The sequence below is a fragment of the Seriola dumerili genome, unplaced genomic scaffold (genome assembly GCF_002260705.1).
Source record: "Seriola dumerili isolate Sdu_G_001 unplaced genomic scaffold, Sdu_1.0 BDQW01000191.1, whole genome shotgun sequence".
Lineage (NCBI taxonomy): Eukaryota > Metazoa > Chordata > Actinopteri > Carangiformes > Carangidae > Seriola > Seriola dumerili.
This window is the reverse complement of record NW_019174446.1, coordinates 3499411-3512541: the sequence shown is the minus strand read 5'-3', so window position 1 is coordinate 3512541 and position 13131 is coordinate 3499411. Positions and strand designations below refer to the sequence as shown.

At 40.3% G+C, this 13131-nt stretch overlaps 1 protein-coding gene across 1 annotated transcript in view; it reads left to right on the top strand.

Moving 5' to 3' along the window:
- The window catches only part of me1 (malic enzyme 1), an 83218-nt gene that overhangs the window by 29998 nt on the left and 40089 nt on the right, over positions 1 to 13131 (top strand). The window contains exon 3 of the mRNA XM_022753588.1: positions 3434 to 3583. Within this exon, the coding sequence (XP_022609309.1) occupies positions 3434 to 3583 (150 nt within the window). The remainder of the gene's footprint in view (positions 1 to 3433; positions 3584 to 13131) is intronic.

Sequence of the window (13131 nt, the reverse complement as noted above, 5' to 3'; positions counted from 1 at the left end):
CCTGCCTCTGTGCACACCGAGACATCTAACATCTGGAAGCCTTCAAAACCCGAGAGGCAGATTAGCGATCAGCCCTCGGAGATCTACATCCATCTCTTAACACCATATATTTTACCGAACAAATCTCCACACTGTTCTCTTCTCCTTTTCTCCCTCATTTCTCCATCTTCTCCCTGTGCTCCTTCATCTGCGTGTTTTTATAACCTCAACAGCGACCACATGAAAACTTCAGTTCAGTTTTTGCATGCTTCATTAGAAACTCTGGAGTTGTAGCTGTTAGCATTATGTATTGAAACTACCACATGCAAACATTTCAGCTCTTTGAAACAAGATCAGGCCTCATATTGAAGTCACAGCCTTTTTTACTGTTTTGAATTAGATGCCCGGGGCTTAATATTATCTGTCTGTGAAGCCGCCTCTTATTCCAGTCTCTGTTTCTCAGTCATCCGTTCCATCAGCTGTCGCTCCTAATGTCAAGGATGAGTGAGCTGCCTGTGAGTCAAGATTTAGGGTCAACAGGAACTAGGCAGCTTCCTGACAGCCGCCTCGTTTTCCACCATAGCAACATGACAGCATCAACATCTACAAACAATCATTATGAGCTTGTCATTGCCATTCCCATGCCCTATCAATGTCACTGACAATCTGTCTCGGGCTGGGGTGCGTTCCAGCTTTGGGTTTTGGATTAAGAGCTGCTGTTGCTAAAACCTGCTGTGTTGTACACACAGTCTGTTCCCCGACTCTCAACCCTTTTTTGGTATTTATTGCTGGATGCCGTCATTTATTTTTTATGACCATAACTTGAAACTTTCACTACTTCCCCTTCTATTTTAATCAGTTATCTAGACTCCCATGTTTTTTTTTTCTTTCAGTGGAATTTGTCGTGGTTTTCAATTATTGTGACAAATTACGGAACGCCGCTGCATTTATGATCTGAGATGATGGAGTGAGTCGAGGACCTACTACGACTGTGTCCTCAACAGAAGGAAATGGATGTTCAAAAGCTTTGCCAATGAAAACACTGCAGTATATAAAATGCTTCGGCTAAGGGGAAACCTCGTAGCCAATGAGGTTGTTAGAAAGCAGGATCAGGCCTAAAATGAGCCTGACAGAGCAGAGCCGGTTGATCACTCATGCTAAAATAGATTAAGATAGAGACAGATTGTGTCCTGGCTGCCTCAGTAGGTTGACTTTAAAGGAAGCACTGCACTCAGTAAGTCAGCATGGATACTGCTTTATAAAGCAGTGTGTACTGTAAATATTCCTGTTTCCTGGGTGTGGGAAGTGTTCACGCCTTGTAAGGTTAAGAATGGAGACGGAAACCTTCCTTAAAGTGTGCCAGCATAAAATCAAACAATAGCACACTGCCGTGATACTGTGTGCTAGTATTTGGTGCGGGGATTTAATTACAGTTTTGTTCGATGAGTCAGAGCAACTGATTGACAACGATGAGTGAAATCATCAAAATGTTGCAACCTGTTTGAGCTGAGAAGAATTATTTTATTCTCATGCTCAATTCAGCTGCTAACAGAATTCAAACTTTGTCTGTGTAATGTCTGTCCTTACTTTTCTGTTCTTAAAGGGGCACGTCAACTATTTTACACATGAAGATCAATTTCAACCTGCTTTGTAATATCGAATTTCTCATTTAGTGTCTATTGGCTGAGAAGAGTGAGAGAAAAGGATAAAAGCTATAAAAGATATTTCACCCAGGGATGCAACTAATGATTATTTTTTATTACTGACTAAACTGCCAATAATTTTCTCAAATTATATTATTATATTATAATATTTGTTCCATAAATGGTCATAAAATAAAAAATGTCAATCACTCTTTCCTAAAACGTAAAAATATTCAAAATAAAAGCAGCAAATTCTTACATCTGAGATGCAGCACTAGCAAAGGTTTGATATATTTGCTTAATAAAGCACTTAAACAATTAATTATCAAAATACATGCTTGACTAATTGATAAATTGTTAAATGTTCCTGTGAGTTTTAGCCCTAATCTGCTCCCTTTTTCCCCTGTAGTGTTTAATGATTTGTACTGTACCACAAGACTGTAGGCCTGATGATTTTCATTTGGCAAGTTGCAACTATGTTGATACTGAACATATCAGTAAAATGTTCACAGACAACATGTTTCCTACTTTTTCATGGTCATGCTCAAGCACCCACAACATTGCGGTCTGCTTTAATATCGGAAAGTTCACAGTGACTTCAGACACAATGTGTCCATTTACATTTAACCAAAATTACAATCTTTCTTTAACCTTAACCAGAGTTCTTTTGTAGCCTAAACCAAACCACAGATGGGACTGTGGATGTGATCCTGGTCTCTGGTGTGACAGTCTAACAGGCCAACATCACGGTGCTGTGGTCATACAACCAAGCAGGGAATATTTCTCCTCTATCTGTGGCTTCTTCTACTAAAATGTTGTGTTTCACATGAAACTAATGAACTGAATTTAAAATGAAAACAAAAAAACAAAAACAAAGATCAACTTGCAGGTTTTTTCATAGCTTTCAACCCACAACTCATGGATTTCCTCAGCAGAAGCAATAGGATAGGATATATGTAGTCACATGATCTATCTCCAAAACATGTGTGTGTGTGTGTGTGTGTGTGTGTGTGTGTATATATATATATATATATATATATATATATATATATATATATATATATATATATATATATATATACACACACACACACATATATACATACAAAGATATATATATATATATATATTTGTATGTATGTATATATGTGTGTGTGTGTGTATATAGTCTACTATACTTTCAGCTAAATGGGTAATAATCACTCAGTGGAAAAATTCATTTGAACTCTGTATTGTACGGCATACACAAACCTTTCATTTAATAAATTACATGTGGCAGAAGCTACTTACGTTCACCAATATGAAAACGCTTTTCTTCAAGAGTGGCTGTCACCACCGTGTATTGTGCAGCTGCTGTGGCCTAACCTGTAGCAGAGAGGGCGTTCATGCTTTTCAGCCCCTCAACAAGAGGCACCTTGTGCTCTTGGCTTTATGGAAACTTCTCTGATTAGGAATAGAGCCCTTTCTGGCGCGCGCTTCTTAATTTGGGTCATATGCAAACCTTCAGTTCATGGTCAATCTACAGTCAGAACAAAAGGCTTGTGTAGGCTATCTAAGGGCCTGATTTTTCCAATTATCATAGGGAAAAATATCATTTTCTTTTTACAGTCTGGTATAGTATACTCTCATACTAAGATCTTAACCTTTTCCTCCCAGTTCTTCCAATCTCTCTGCTACATTTCACTCACAAACACACAGGATTTCACATCTGTCTTCAATAACGCCTTCCTCAATTCAGCAGGTATGAGTCCTCAAGATGTTAAAGATTAACATGCAGTGTTTTCCTACCTGCTCCTCCCTGTCGTTCCCAGATATGTGTTCCTGATGGGGCTCCAGGATCGCAGCGAGAAGCTTTTCTATCGGGTGCTATTGTCAGACATCGAAAGGTTCATGCCCATCATTTACACCCCCACTGTAGGCCTGGCCTGCCAGCAATACGGCCTGATATTTAGAAGACCGAGGTGAGTCACACTCACAACATTTTTCTTCCTCTTGAACTGTGAAACAGTTTATTCCCGAGCAAATGAATCTAATTTGTATTAAGCTGTTTTTCAGTTTATTTCTTGCTGCTGTGAACAGGAAGTGGGTGATGCTGTTTTCTCTCTTTGCTCCCAACCAGTCAGTCCTCCACCACTCGGTTATTAAGTGTTTTATGGTATTGGCTGTTTTGTTGTTTTTGTTGCAGCACTGTGTATCAGCCAGCATTTTCTTTAACTGTTGGTTGTGTGGTAGCAGTATTTCACTGCCTCACTGATACAGAGCATTCAGAAAGTATACAGACCCCTTTATTATTTTCACATTTTTTTTATGTTGACTCCTTATACTAAAATCATTTAAATTCCTTTTTTCCCCTCATCGATCTGCACTCAGTTCCCCATAATGACCGTTGGAAAACAAAATTTTAGAAATTTTTGCAAATTTAATAATAAGGAAAAACTGAAATGTCACATTGATATAAGTATTCAGACCCTTTCCTCCTTAATTGGTTGGAGCTTCAAGAGTTTTAAAACCCTCACTGATTTTGAAATCGGGTTGCATCATGCACATAAGGAGAAGCCTCACAGCTTCTTTCTAATCTTAAGCATACACACACCACAAGATTTGAAAATAATGGTGCATCACACACTACAGGATATTATTAAGGTTGTCCTGCCAGAGGGAGCAATCAGGGAGCAATGCACCACCACACATGATCTCATCTCATGGGGAAGCAGATGTAAACAAAATGGAGACTGTGGTGCGGCAACTTGCTGTAACATTTTTTTGAATTTATTTTTTGCCTTTATTTTGATAGTTGCAGTTAGAGAGAGACAGGAAAGTTGGGGAGAGAGAGAGAGGGGAAGACATGCAGCAAAGGGCCACGGGTCAGACTTGAACCCAGGCTGCTGCAGTTAGGACTAAGCCTTTATGGTACGCACTCTACCAGGTGAGCCACCAGGGTTCCCCAACTTGCTGTAACATTAGTAAAACTTTGCAGTGAGAAAAAACACAGAATGAGATGACAAAAATGGTTGGTGAGAAGCAGTCAACACAGGTTCCTTCAGCAAGAACTGCAGGTAAGATTTGAACTGTCAGTTTTCATATCTGTCAACAGTAGTATGGTAGCTAACGTTATTGTCAAGGACTAGAATGTTTACTGTTGCTTGGCAACACCATCAGCTCCGCAACTGATGTAATCATAATCATATCATCCCAATTTGGTGCGGCCCCATTGAGTCTGCAAGCAGTTCGGGGCATTTAAGACTGGATCTGTGAACCCCTCACATTACCAGATAATCTGGCCCGAACAAGGTCCGGGACCAGATTTCACCTCTGATTGTCAGGAGGGGTTAATTGGGGTTAAATTGGCCCAAGAACCTCTGTGCTCTGAGCCCGTCTGAAGCCACTCCTGTGTTGTCTTGAATGTGTGATTAGGGTCATTGTCCTGTTGGAAGGTGACCCTTCAGCCCAGTCTGAGTCCTTTTCATAGATTTGTAAAAAATGCTAAAATTCTGTTTCCACTTTGTCATTATGTAGATTGATGATGGAAAAAATGCATTGTAACGATTTTAGCAGAAGGATGCAACATAACAAAATGTGAAAAAGGTGAAGAGGTCTGAATACTCTCTCAATGTCACTTCATGTGTACACTCACTAAGCATTTTATTAGGAACACCAAACACTGGGTAGAGCCTCTCTTTGCTCTCAAAACAGCCTTGAGTCTTTGTGACCTTGATTCCTCAAAATGTTGGAAACTTTCCTTTGAGATTCTGCTCCACTTTGACATGATTGCATCACATCATTTCTGCAAATTTGTCAGCTGTACATTCAGACTACAAATGTCCTGTTCTACCACATCCCAAAGGTTTTCTGTTAGATTCAGATCTGGTGACTTGGGAGGCCACTTAAGTATAGTTAACTCCCTGTCATGTTCATGAAACAAGTTTGAGACAACCGACTTTTGCCTTGTGACCTGGTGCTTTATGATGCTGAAAGTATTCATTAGAATATGGTAAATTTTGGCCATAAGATGGACATAGTCAGCAACAATACTTAGACAGACTGTGGCTTTCAAACCATGATAGATTGGTGTAAAGGGGCCCAAAGTGCCAAGAAAACATTCCCCACACCATTACAGCACCACCAGCCTGGGCTGTTGACACAAGACAGGTTGGGTCCATGGATTCAGGCTGTTGATGCCAAATTCTGACCCAACCATCTGCTGCCTCAGCAGAAATCCAGATTCATCAGACAGACTATGTTTATGCAGTCTTAAACTTGCCCACCGCAGCAGATTTCTGTTATTGGCTGGCAGGAGTAGAACCCGGGGTGGTACCGACTTGTACTGTTGTAGCCCATCCGACTAAAGATTCAACATGTTGGGCAAGATGCTTTTCTTTCTTTTCGCAGTTGTAAAGAGTAGTTATCTCAGTTACTGTAGCCTTTCTATAAACCGGAAATAGTCTGGCCATTCTCCTCTGACCTCTCTCATCAACAAGGTGTTTGTGTCAGCAGAGCTGCCACACTCTAGATGATTTTTGTTTTTCACACCATTCTGAATAAACTCTAGAGACTGTTGTGCATGAAAATCCCAGGAAATGGAGAAAAGGTCCTTAATTCATTGATGACCCCAAATTTTCTGAATATTTCTACATGCAAATAAAAATATTTTTTGATACTAACAACACCCTAGAGACCTTCCCATGTCTACTCTGGGAGACTCAAGCAGCATATCTGAGGGGTTGTATAATCTCCTAATTAGAGTGCAGAAATAAAACTTAAATAAAGCCTAGGCTTCAAGAGTTAGAAAAACAAATAAATTGGTTAGATAAAGAAATTTGCAGGTGATGCATCAGTATAATCAGATTGTCTCAGAATCACTTCTTTTCTTGAAGCAGAAGCACTTTGAGTTTGGGGTGAAACCACAAACACTGCCTTTCAGACAACTGCGGAAATTGGAAAATGACTGAGTAATCCTTAAAGTGAAGTCCAAACATAGTGATTGTCTGAAAGACACCAACAAGCATTTTAAAGAATTCTGTGAAAAGCTTTATTCTTCAAAAACAAATGCAGGATCCCACAACATGGAAAGCTTTCAAAGCATATTATCATAAGCATAATATCCCTTCTTTCACAGCATTACACCTTTCTAAACAAAGACCTCACCCCTGAGGAGGTAAAAGAAACAAAACTCAGCTCCCTTGTGAGCTGTACAAATATTTGTTGACACACTCACACCTTATATGATTAATATGTTCTCTGGGGACCTAAAAAAATATACAAACGCTTAACAGGGCTGTAATAACACTTATTCTGAAAAGGGCAGGGATGGCGATGAGGTTGGAGGCTATAGACCCATCTCTCTTCTTAATGTGGACCAGAATATACTGGCTAAAGCAAACTTGTATATGGGGACACTGGTTCATCCAGATCAGACCAGATTTTTCCCTGGTAGAAACTCCTTTAAACTTCGAAGTTGGTTCAATATAATGTACCATTCTAAGTCCAGCGTGAGTGATCTCGTTGTTGTCTCTCTTGATGTTGGACAGGTGTTTGACCATGTAGAATGATCCTATCTGTTTGTAGTGCTGGATGAATTTGATTTAGGAGATAAAACTTCTGTATCAAAATTGCAGGGCCCGAGTATTGACTAATGAAATCTTGTCTTCCCACTTCAGCCTGCTGAGGGCCACAAAAGAGGGCTGTCCTCTCTTGTTCACACTGGCTATTGAGTCTCTTTCAGAGTCAATTCACACATGGCTTCTATATCCCAGACACACCTGATAAGATGTAACTATACGCAGACAACATTTAACTGTTTATTTCCAGACCATAATTTAGTCTTCCTGCTATTCTGGACAAAATAAACTTGTTTGGAACCTTTTCTGGTTTCAGGATCATCTGGAACAAAATTAAAGTTAACGTACTGGATCAATAAGCCGTATTGGTAAGAGTAGTAGTACCTTTAAAATCTTAACGATACCCATCCCTTGGTGGCATCTCAGTTGTAAACCCAAAAATAACATAAAGCACAAGACAAGTGTCTTTTGTAGTTTCAGACTGACACAGTGTCATTTTCCCATCCAGCACTCATATTGTTTAGATGGCAAATACACTTGCGCCCATCTGACAGCCCATGGGTGTGTTAGTCTTAAAATTAAGTGTCATCAGATTCATTGTTGGCGCATTGCTATCTTGAGGCAAAATAAAGCAATTGCACGATTGACCAAAAAAACTGGTCTGAAGTCAGACCAGATATTCCACTTTTATTTTAAGGGCACATTATCAAGAGAGTGATATGCCCCTATATAGACAAGTGCACAACACGCATTCTCTCTGCCAGTTACATACAAGCAGAATGAGTCAAAAATGTGCTTCAGATGTTTGGATGAATCCAATGGAACATTGCAATACAGCTTCAGAAGGCTGGAGTGTTCTTTGTGGCATGTTGTGTGTTGCAAGCCAGGCCCAACCCTTTCCCATTTACACTCCGAAGGTCAGATAATAGCCTTAATGTCTCCTTACCAGAGCTGTTATAACCCATTTTAAACTAATGCTGTGAGACTGAAATACTTTCACATTTACATGGGCTAATTTAGTCTGTCAGAGTAGTGATTGATCAGCCCATTACCCAAGCATCTTTGCTTTCACTGTCAGTGTTCAGTTCAGTTCAGTTAATTTTCGACACTGCAGTCATGGTGGCATTGGTAAAAAACATAACACATACTGTATATCAGGTAGTGGTTTTGTCTACAGGATATACAGGTTGACATGCAAACATCAGGTGTGTTGGTTAAGTCTGTCTTTTTACATCACAGGCAGGAATTTTCCGAACTTCTCCAGGTATTGTTTCATCTCCAGGCTCCATTAACTGGTGAACCTAAAAACCTTGTAGGTCTTTAAGCATGTCTACTAAAGCCAGAAATTGTCAAATGATTTGATTATTTAAATGAAACCAAAAGCCCAAGGACTCTTAAAGCATGTGTGAGTTATGTTATGGGAGCTGTTCTTTGATGCTATTAAACCCGAACCAAATTTGGAGGTTGTGGTAGCCCGTGCAGCTGGAGTTTGGTTAGACAGCAGCTCGAGGCAAACCGCTGTGAGCTGTTGAAATCAGCTCAGGGTTCACCTTGAGTGGCTCTGGCTCTGCTTTTAGCAGACAGACATTCATTGGTTTCCTCTCCTCGTCTACTGTAAACACACTTTCACTCTCTCTCACATACACACACACGCACACTCTCTCTCTGCTAGTGTCTGTTTTCTCTCAAATAGGTTCATCAGGTCCAACTCTCTCATTATCTGACAGGAACACTCCCTAAGCAGTTCCTAATAGATATTGAATTGATAGCGCTTTTATTCTCAGTGCCCTATTCAGGGCCACGTTCTGCTTTTCTTGGCCCTGCCTCCCTGCATTCACACTTACTCAGGTGGTTGCAAATGTTGGGTTTATTTTTACTCTAATAAGACTGATAGAAGAAAGACCACCCTGGTCAACTGTTCTTCATGGGCACTTAAGCTCATGTACTGCTGTAAACTATGATCACCTACTCATTTAAGGAGCTAAAGGATAGAAATAATTCACTAATCTACATGCCAGTGGTGAGCTATTGTTGGTAGCTAGAAGTGGCAAAGCGAGGTAGATATTTAACCTGATGGTACAAATTCATACCACATGGCTGTGGTCATTTTTTGGAGTGATATCAGGAACATATGTCAGTCCCAGTTTCATAAGGATGCAGGGAGCAGCCATAGAGGTTTTCGGAGTATGTTCCTCCATTGTGCTTCTCCTCTCCTCTCTAGAATTTGCCAAACACTTTATTCAGTTTTGGCTTCATTTATATTACCACCATGGATGTGATTAGCTGTGAAACCCCAGTTTTCGTAATTATGTCCAAGCGTTTTTATTATAAATTCTTATGTTGGGTACCTTGGGTATATTTAAAATACTTGGAAAACCAAGTTCTCCCATGCACATAACTCACTGTTACCCAACAGCTCCCCGTTTCCCCATCCCTGCACAACTATGTGGAAAATATTCCTAGTATGCTTCCCTTCCTCTCACACTGAGCCGACTGGAGGAGTCATTTTATACACTCCCCCAGTCTCACAGCATAGTGGGCCAGGACCTGCCGCCAGAGCCCCCGGGGTGAGGAGATGGGCCTCTAGGAAATGTGCATCAGGGGGTCAGTTAACAGAATACATTGGGGACAGAGCTGACTGACTCTGACACATTTAGTTTTTCAGCCAGGCTGTTTCTCTGCGCTAAGCATGCCTGAGAAAAGGGATGTAACGATATCCATGAGTCTGCATTCACTGCATTTCTCTGTGTTTTAGCCATCGTACCATCAGCATAGCTTTAGTGATGGAAATGTTAGTCAGTTGGTCAGCGTCTGTGGTCCAGACTGAAATATCTCAACCATTGGAGGGATTGCCATTAAATTTACATTAATGGTTTGTGAAGTTGACATTTTTGGTTTTTAGTTTAAACAGCTATTGGATGGGTAGTCATGAAATTTAGTACAGATACTTAAGGTGAGGATGAACCCTAATCACTTTGGTGAACCATCTGATCTTTCCTCTTGCACCACAAGCAGGTCAGTGTTTCCACTTAATCAGTGGAATATCTCAGATGAATAGATTGGGACAAAATTGTGTACAGATATTCATGATTGCCAGATGATGCATTGTTATGACCATAGGTTGCCATTTTGTGTGTCTGAGTGAAATATCTGACCAAATATTGGCGGTATTACCATTAAATTTGGTACAGACATCCAAGCCTTCATCCTCAGGGTGAACTGTAATAACTGATGATCCTGTAACTTTCATCTAGTGCTATCATCAGATCAAAATTGCAATTTTTCTACTACTGTACATTGGTGTAAAACTAATCACCTGCCAAACTAATGAAATTCCCATCAGCCTCAGCTGCACTGTGTGTGTAATGCTGATTAGCAAACATTAGCATGCTAACATTCTAAACTAAGATGGTGAACATGCTGAGCATACCTGCTAATCCTCAGCATTATCAAATTAGCATGCTTACATTTTAGCACATAAACTCAAAGCACAACTAAGAACAGCCCCCAGCTGTAGACTCGTAGTCTTTTTATAGCAAACATGCAAAAGGTTGTAAACGTAGTAAACATTATATCTGCTGAACATCTGTATGTTAGAATAGTCACTGTGAGCATGTTAGCATGTTATTCAGTCTGAAGCTCACGCCACGAGCCTGGCTGTAACCTCTTGATATGGTTTTATATCATCTTCAAGGATCAGCCCATGTCTCTAATCTGTGCTGCGTCTGTGTGTTAGGAGTGTAAAATATAATGTTTTTATCTAAATCTAATGCACAGGGCATTTTACTCATTATCATCCTTTACAAATGCCTGTAATGGATTACCGATGCCACTTTGCGTGTGTGTATGTGTGTGCATGCGTGTGCATGCGTGTCTTCCAGCAGGACCACCATAGCAGCAGATTAGGTCTCTAATCACTGGCTCTCAGGTATAAAGACTTTCTGTGTGAAAACAGCAGCCTCTCTTTGTCTTGCCTGACTTTACCAGCTAATCTGCCTCATGGAGACTAAACACTCCAACACCGGGCTCTGTACCAGAGGCCAAAGGTCAAGCGCCATTAAGTGTCAAAACACGTCGATTCACTGATCTTTAGATGGGGCAGACGCAGGAAGGAGAGCCAGAGAAAGAAACACATTCACATCATCAGAAGATTAGTGGACATGCTTACTTTTATTGGTTTGTAAGCTCATGAGCGGACACAGTGTTTAAGCAGAGAACGTTTGTCTTTCTTCATCACACAAAGTTTGTTTCTGTTTTCACCGTAAATGTGGGTTGTGTGTACTTTGTTTGACAGCTGAAAGTACTCAGATGTGATAAATGATTATGTTTTGTAGCAGAAAAATGATCCTAAGTATTGCATGAAAATAATTAGGTTTAGTTCTGTCATTTCCAGTGTCAATGTGAACTCTGTGGTGCACTGCTATGGAGTTTCTAAATAAACTTGTAACGGGCCCTTTTTTATTAAGAGGCTGCCTATTCTAGGGGCTCTCGAGGTAAATGACATGAACCTATCCATCTTACTGATGGAGACGGATGATCATTGGTAGCCCATTAGTGGATTCCTGGTTAAGGGTCAAGGGTTAGCAGCTCTGTTCTACTACAGCTGTCTGTCAGGAGCTGGAGTATAAGACATAGGCATTCTTCAACCCCCCAGAGAGGGTGTGGGTGAAGACCAGATGCTCTTTTTCTGCTGCCTCTGTTACTGTGGAGAAGATGTAGATCTTATCGCCTAAAATCAGTTATATATCTGTTTGATAAAAAATGCTAATTTTATGTTGTAAACACTCATTTGTCCATGCACAACCAATCGACATTTCACAAGCTTCACAAATTTTTACAGTGCGATTAGTCTTTATGAGCTGTACTGAGAACTGAGTAGTAGAGTTATTAGGATGATATTGAGCAGACAGACAGAGGTAGGGAGGTCAGGAAATTGAGGAATGGGAACGCATTGTCGGTTTTGGTCTTGTTTTGGATTTGTTGACAAAAACCTATAGATATAGAATATTGTCATTGACATAATCCTTAAAACAAGGAATTTCCGATCTGAAATGAATCACAATATAGCAACCCCGAAGTCCATTTGTTTCCTCAAATTTCAACAGAAGTTAATGTAACTCGACAGATTGCATGATAGTGTTTCCAGAACAGCTGCCATGTTTTATTCAAACTTAGAATAACTTGGTGAATAATATGTACTCAGAATCAGGGAGGATTTATATTGATATTCAGGGAAAGAGAACACCTGCAAAATGTTTCTTTATATTGATGCACCCAACTTAAGCAAATACTCTGAGCCTTACTAGACCACAAAGAGCTTGGACCAACATAAAGACAGGTTGTGCGAGACTGTACCTGTCAATACTGACCTAGCATCATATCATATCAGTATAGTGTATATATCAGATTATAATATATATCTGTATGAAGTTAATTGGCATAAAAACAAACTCAGTAAAGTGGTTTGAATACAGTCGGATTTGAGTGTTGAGATGCTGGAGTTTGAGGGTGAGCTGCAGGAGGTTATAAAGACCTAATGAAAGGCGTCAGCTGAAGCTGCCTCAGCCACCTCTGAAGTGGCGCGTGCTGGATGATGAAGCGTTCCAACCTTGCAGATTAGTGGCTTTTGAGCTGTGATCTCACACCATTCAGGCCCACACACAGTGTTATACTGCATTTGTGTGAGAGAAACTACTTCATTTAGATTGATGAGCATCCAGGGCAAGAAGAAAATACCCTCGCCTTCCGGAGCATTAATCCATGCATGGTTATTGAACCGTGATGACCCGCCTTAAACTGTGAATAAGAAATAACCGCTCATTCCACATAACTCGAGTCCAGAGAGAATTTGTTCCTGATTTTGACTGATTGCATGACTTTTGCTGATGTATTTGTTTACCGTGGTTTTACTCTTTGGTAGACCATGAGGGAAGCTCAGAATATGCTTTGGT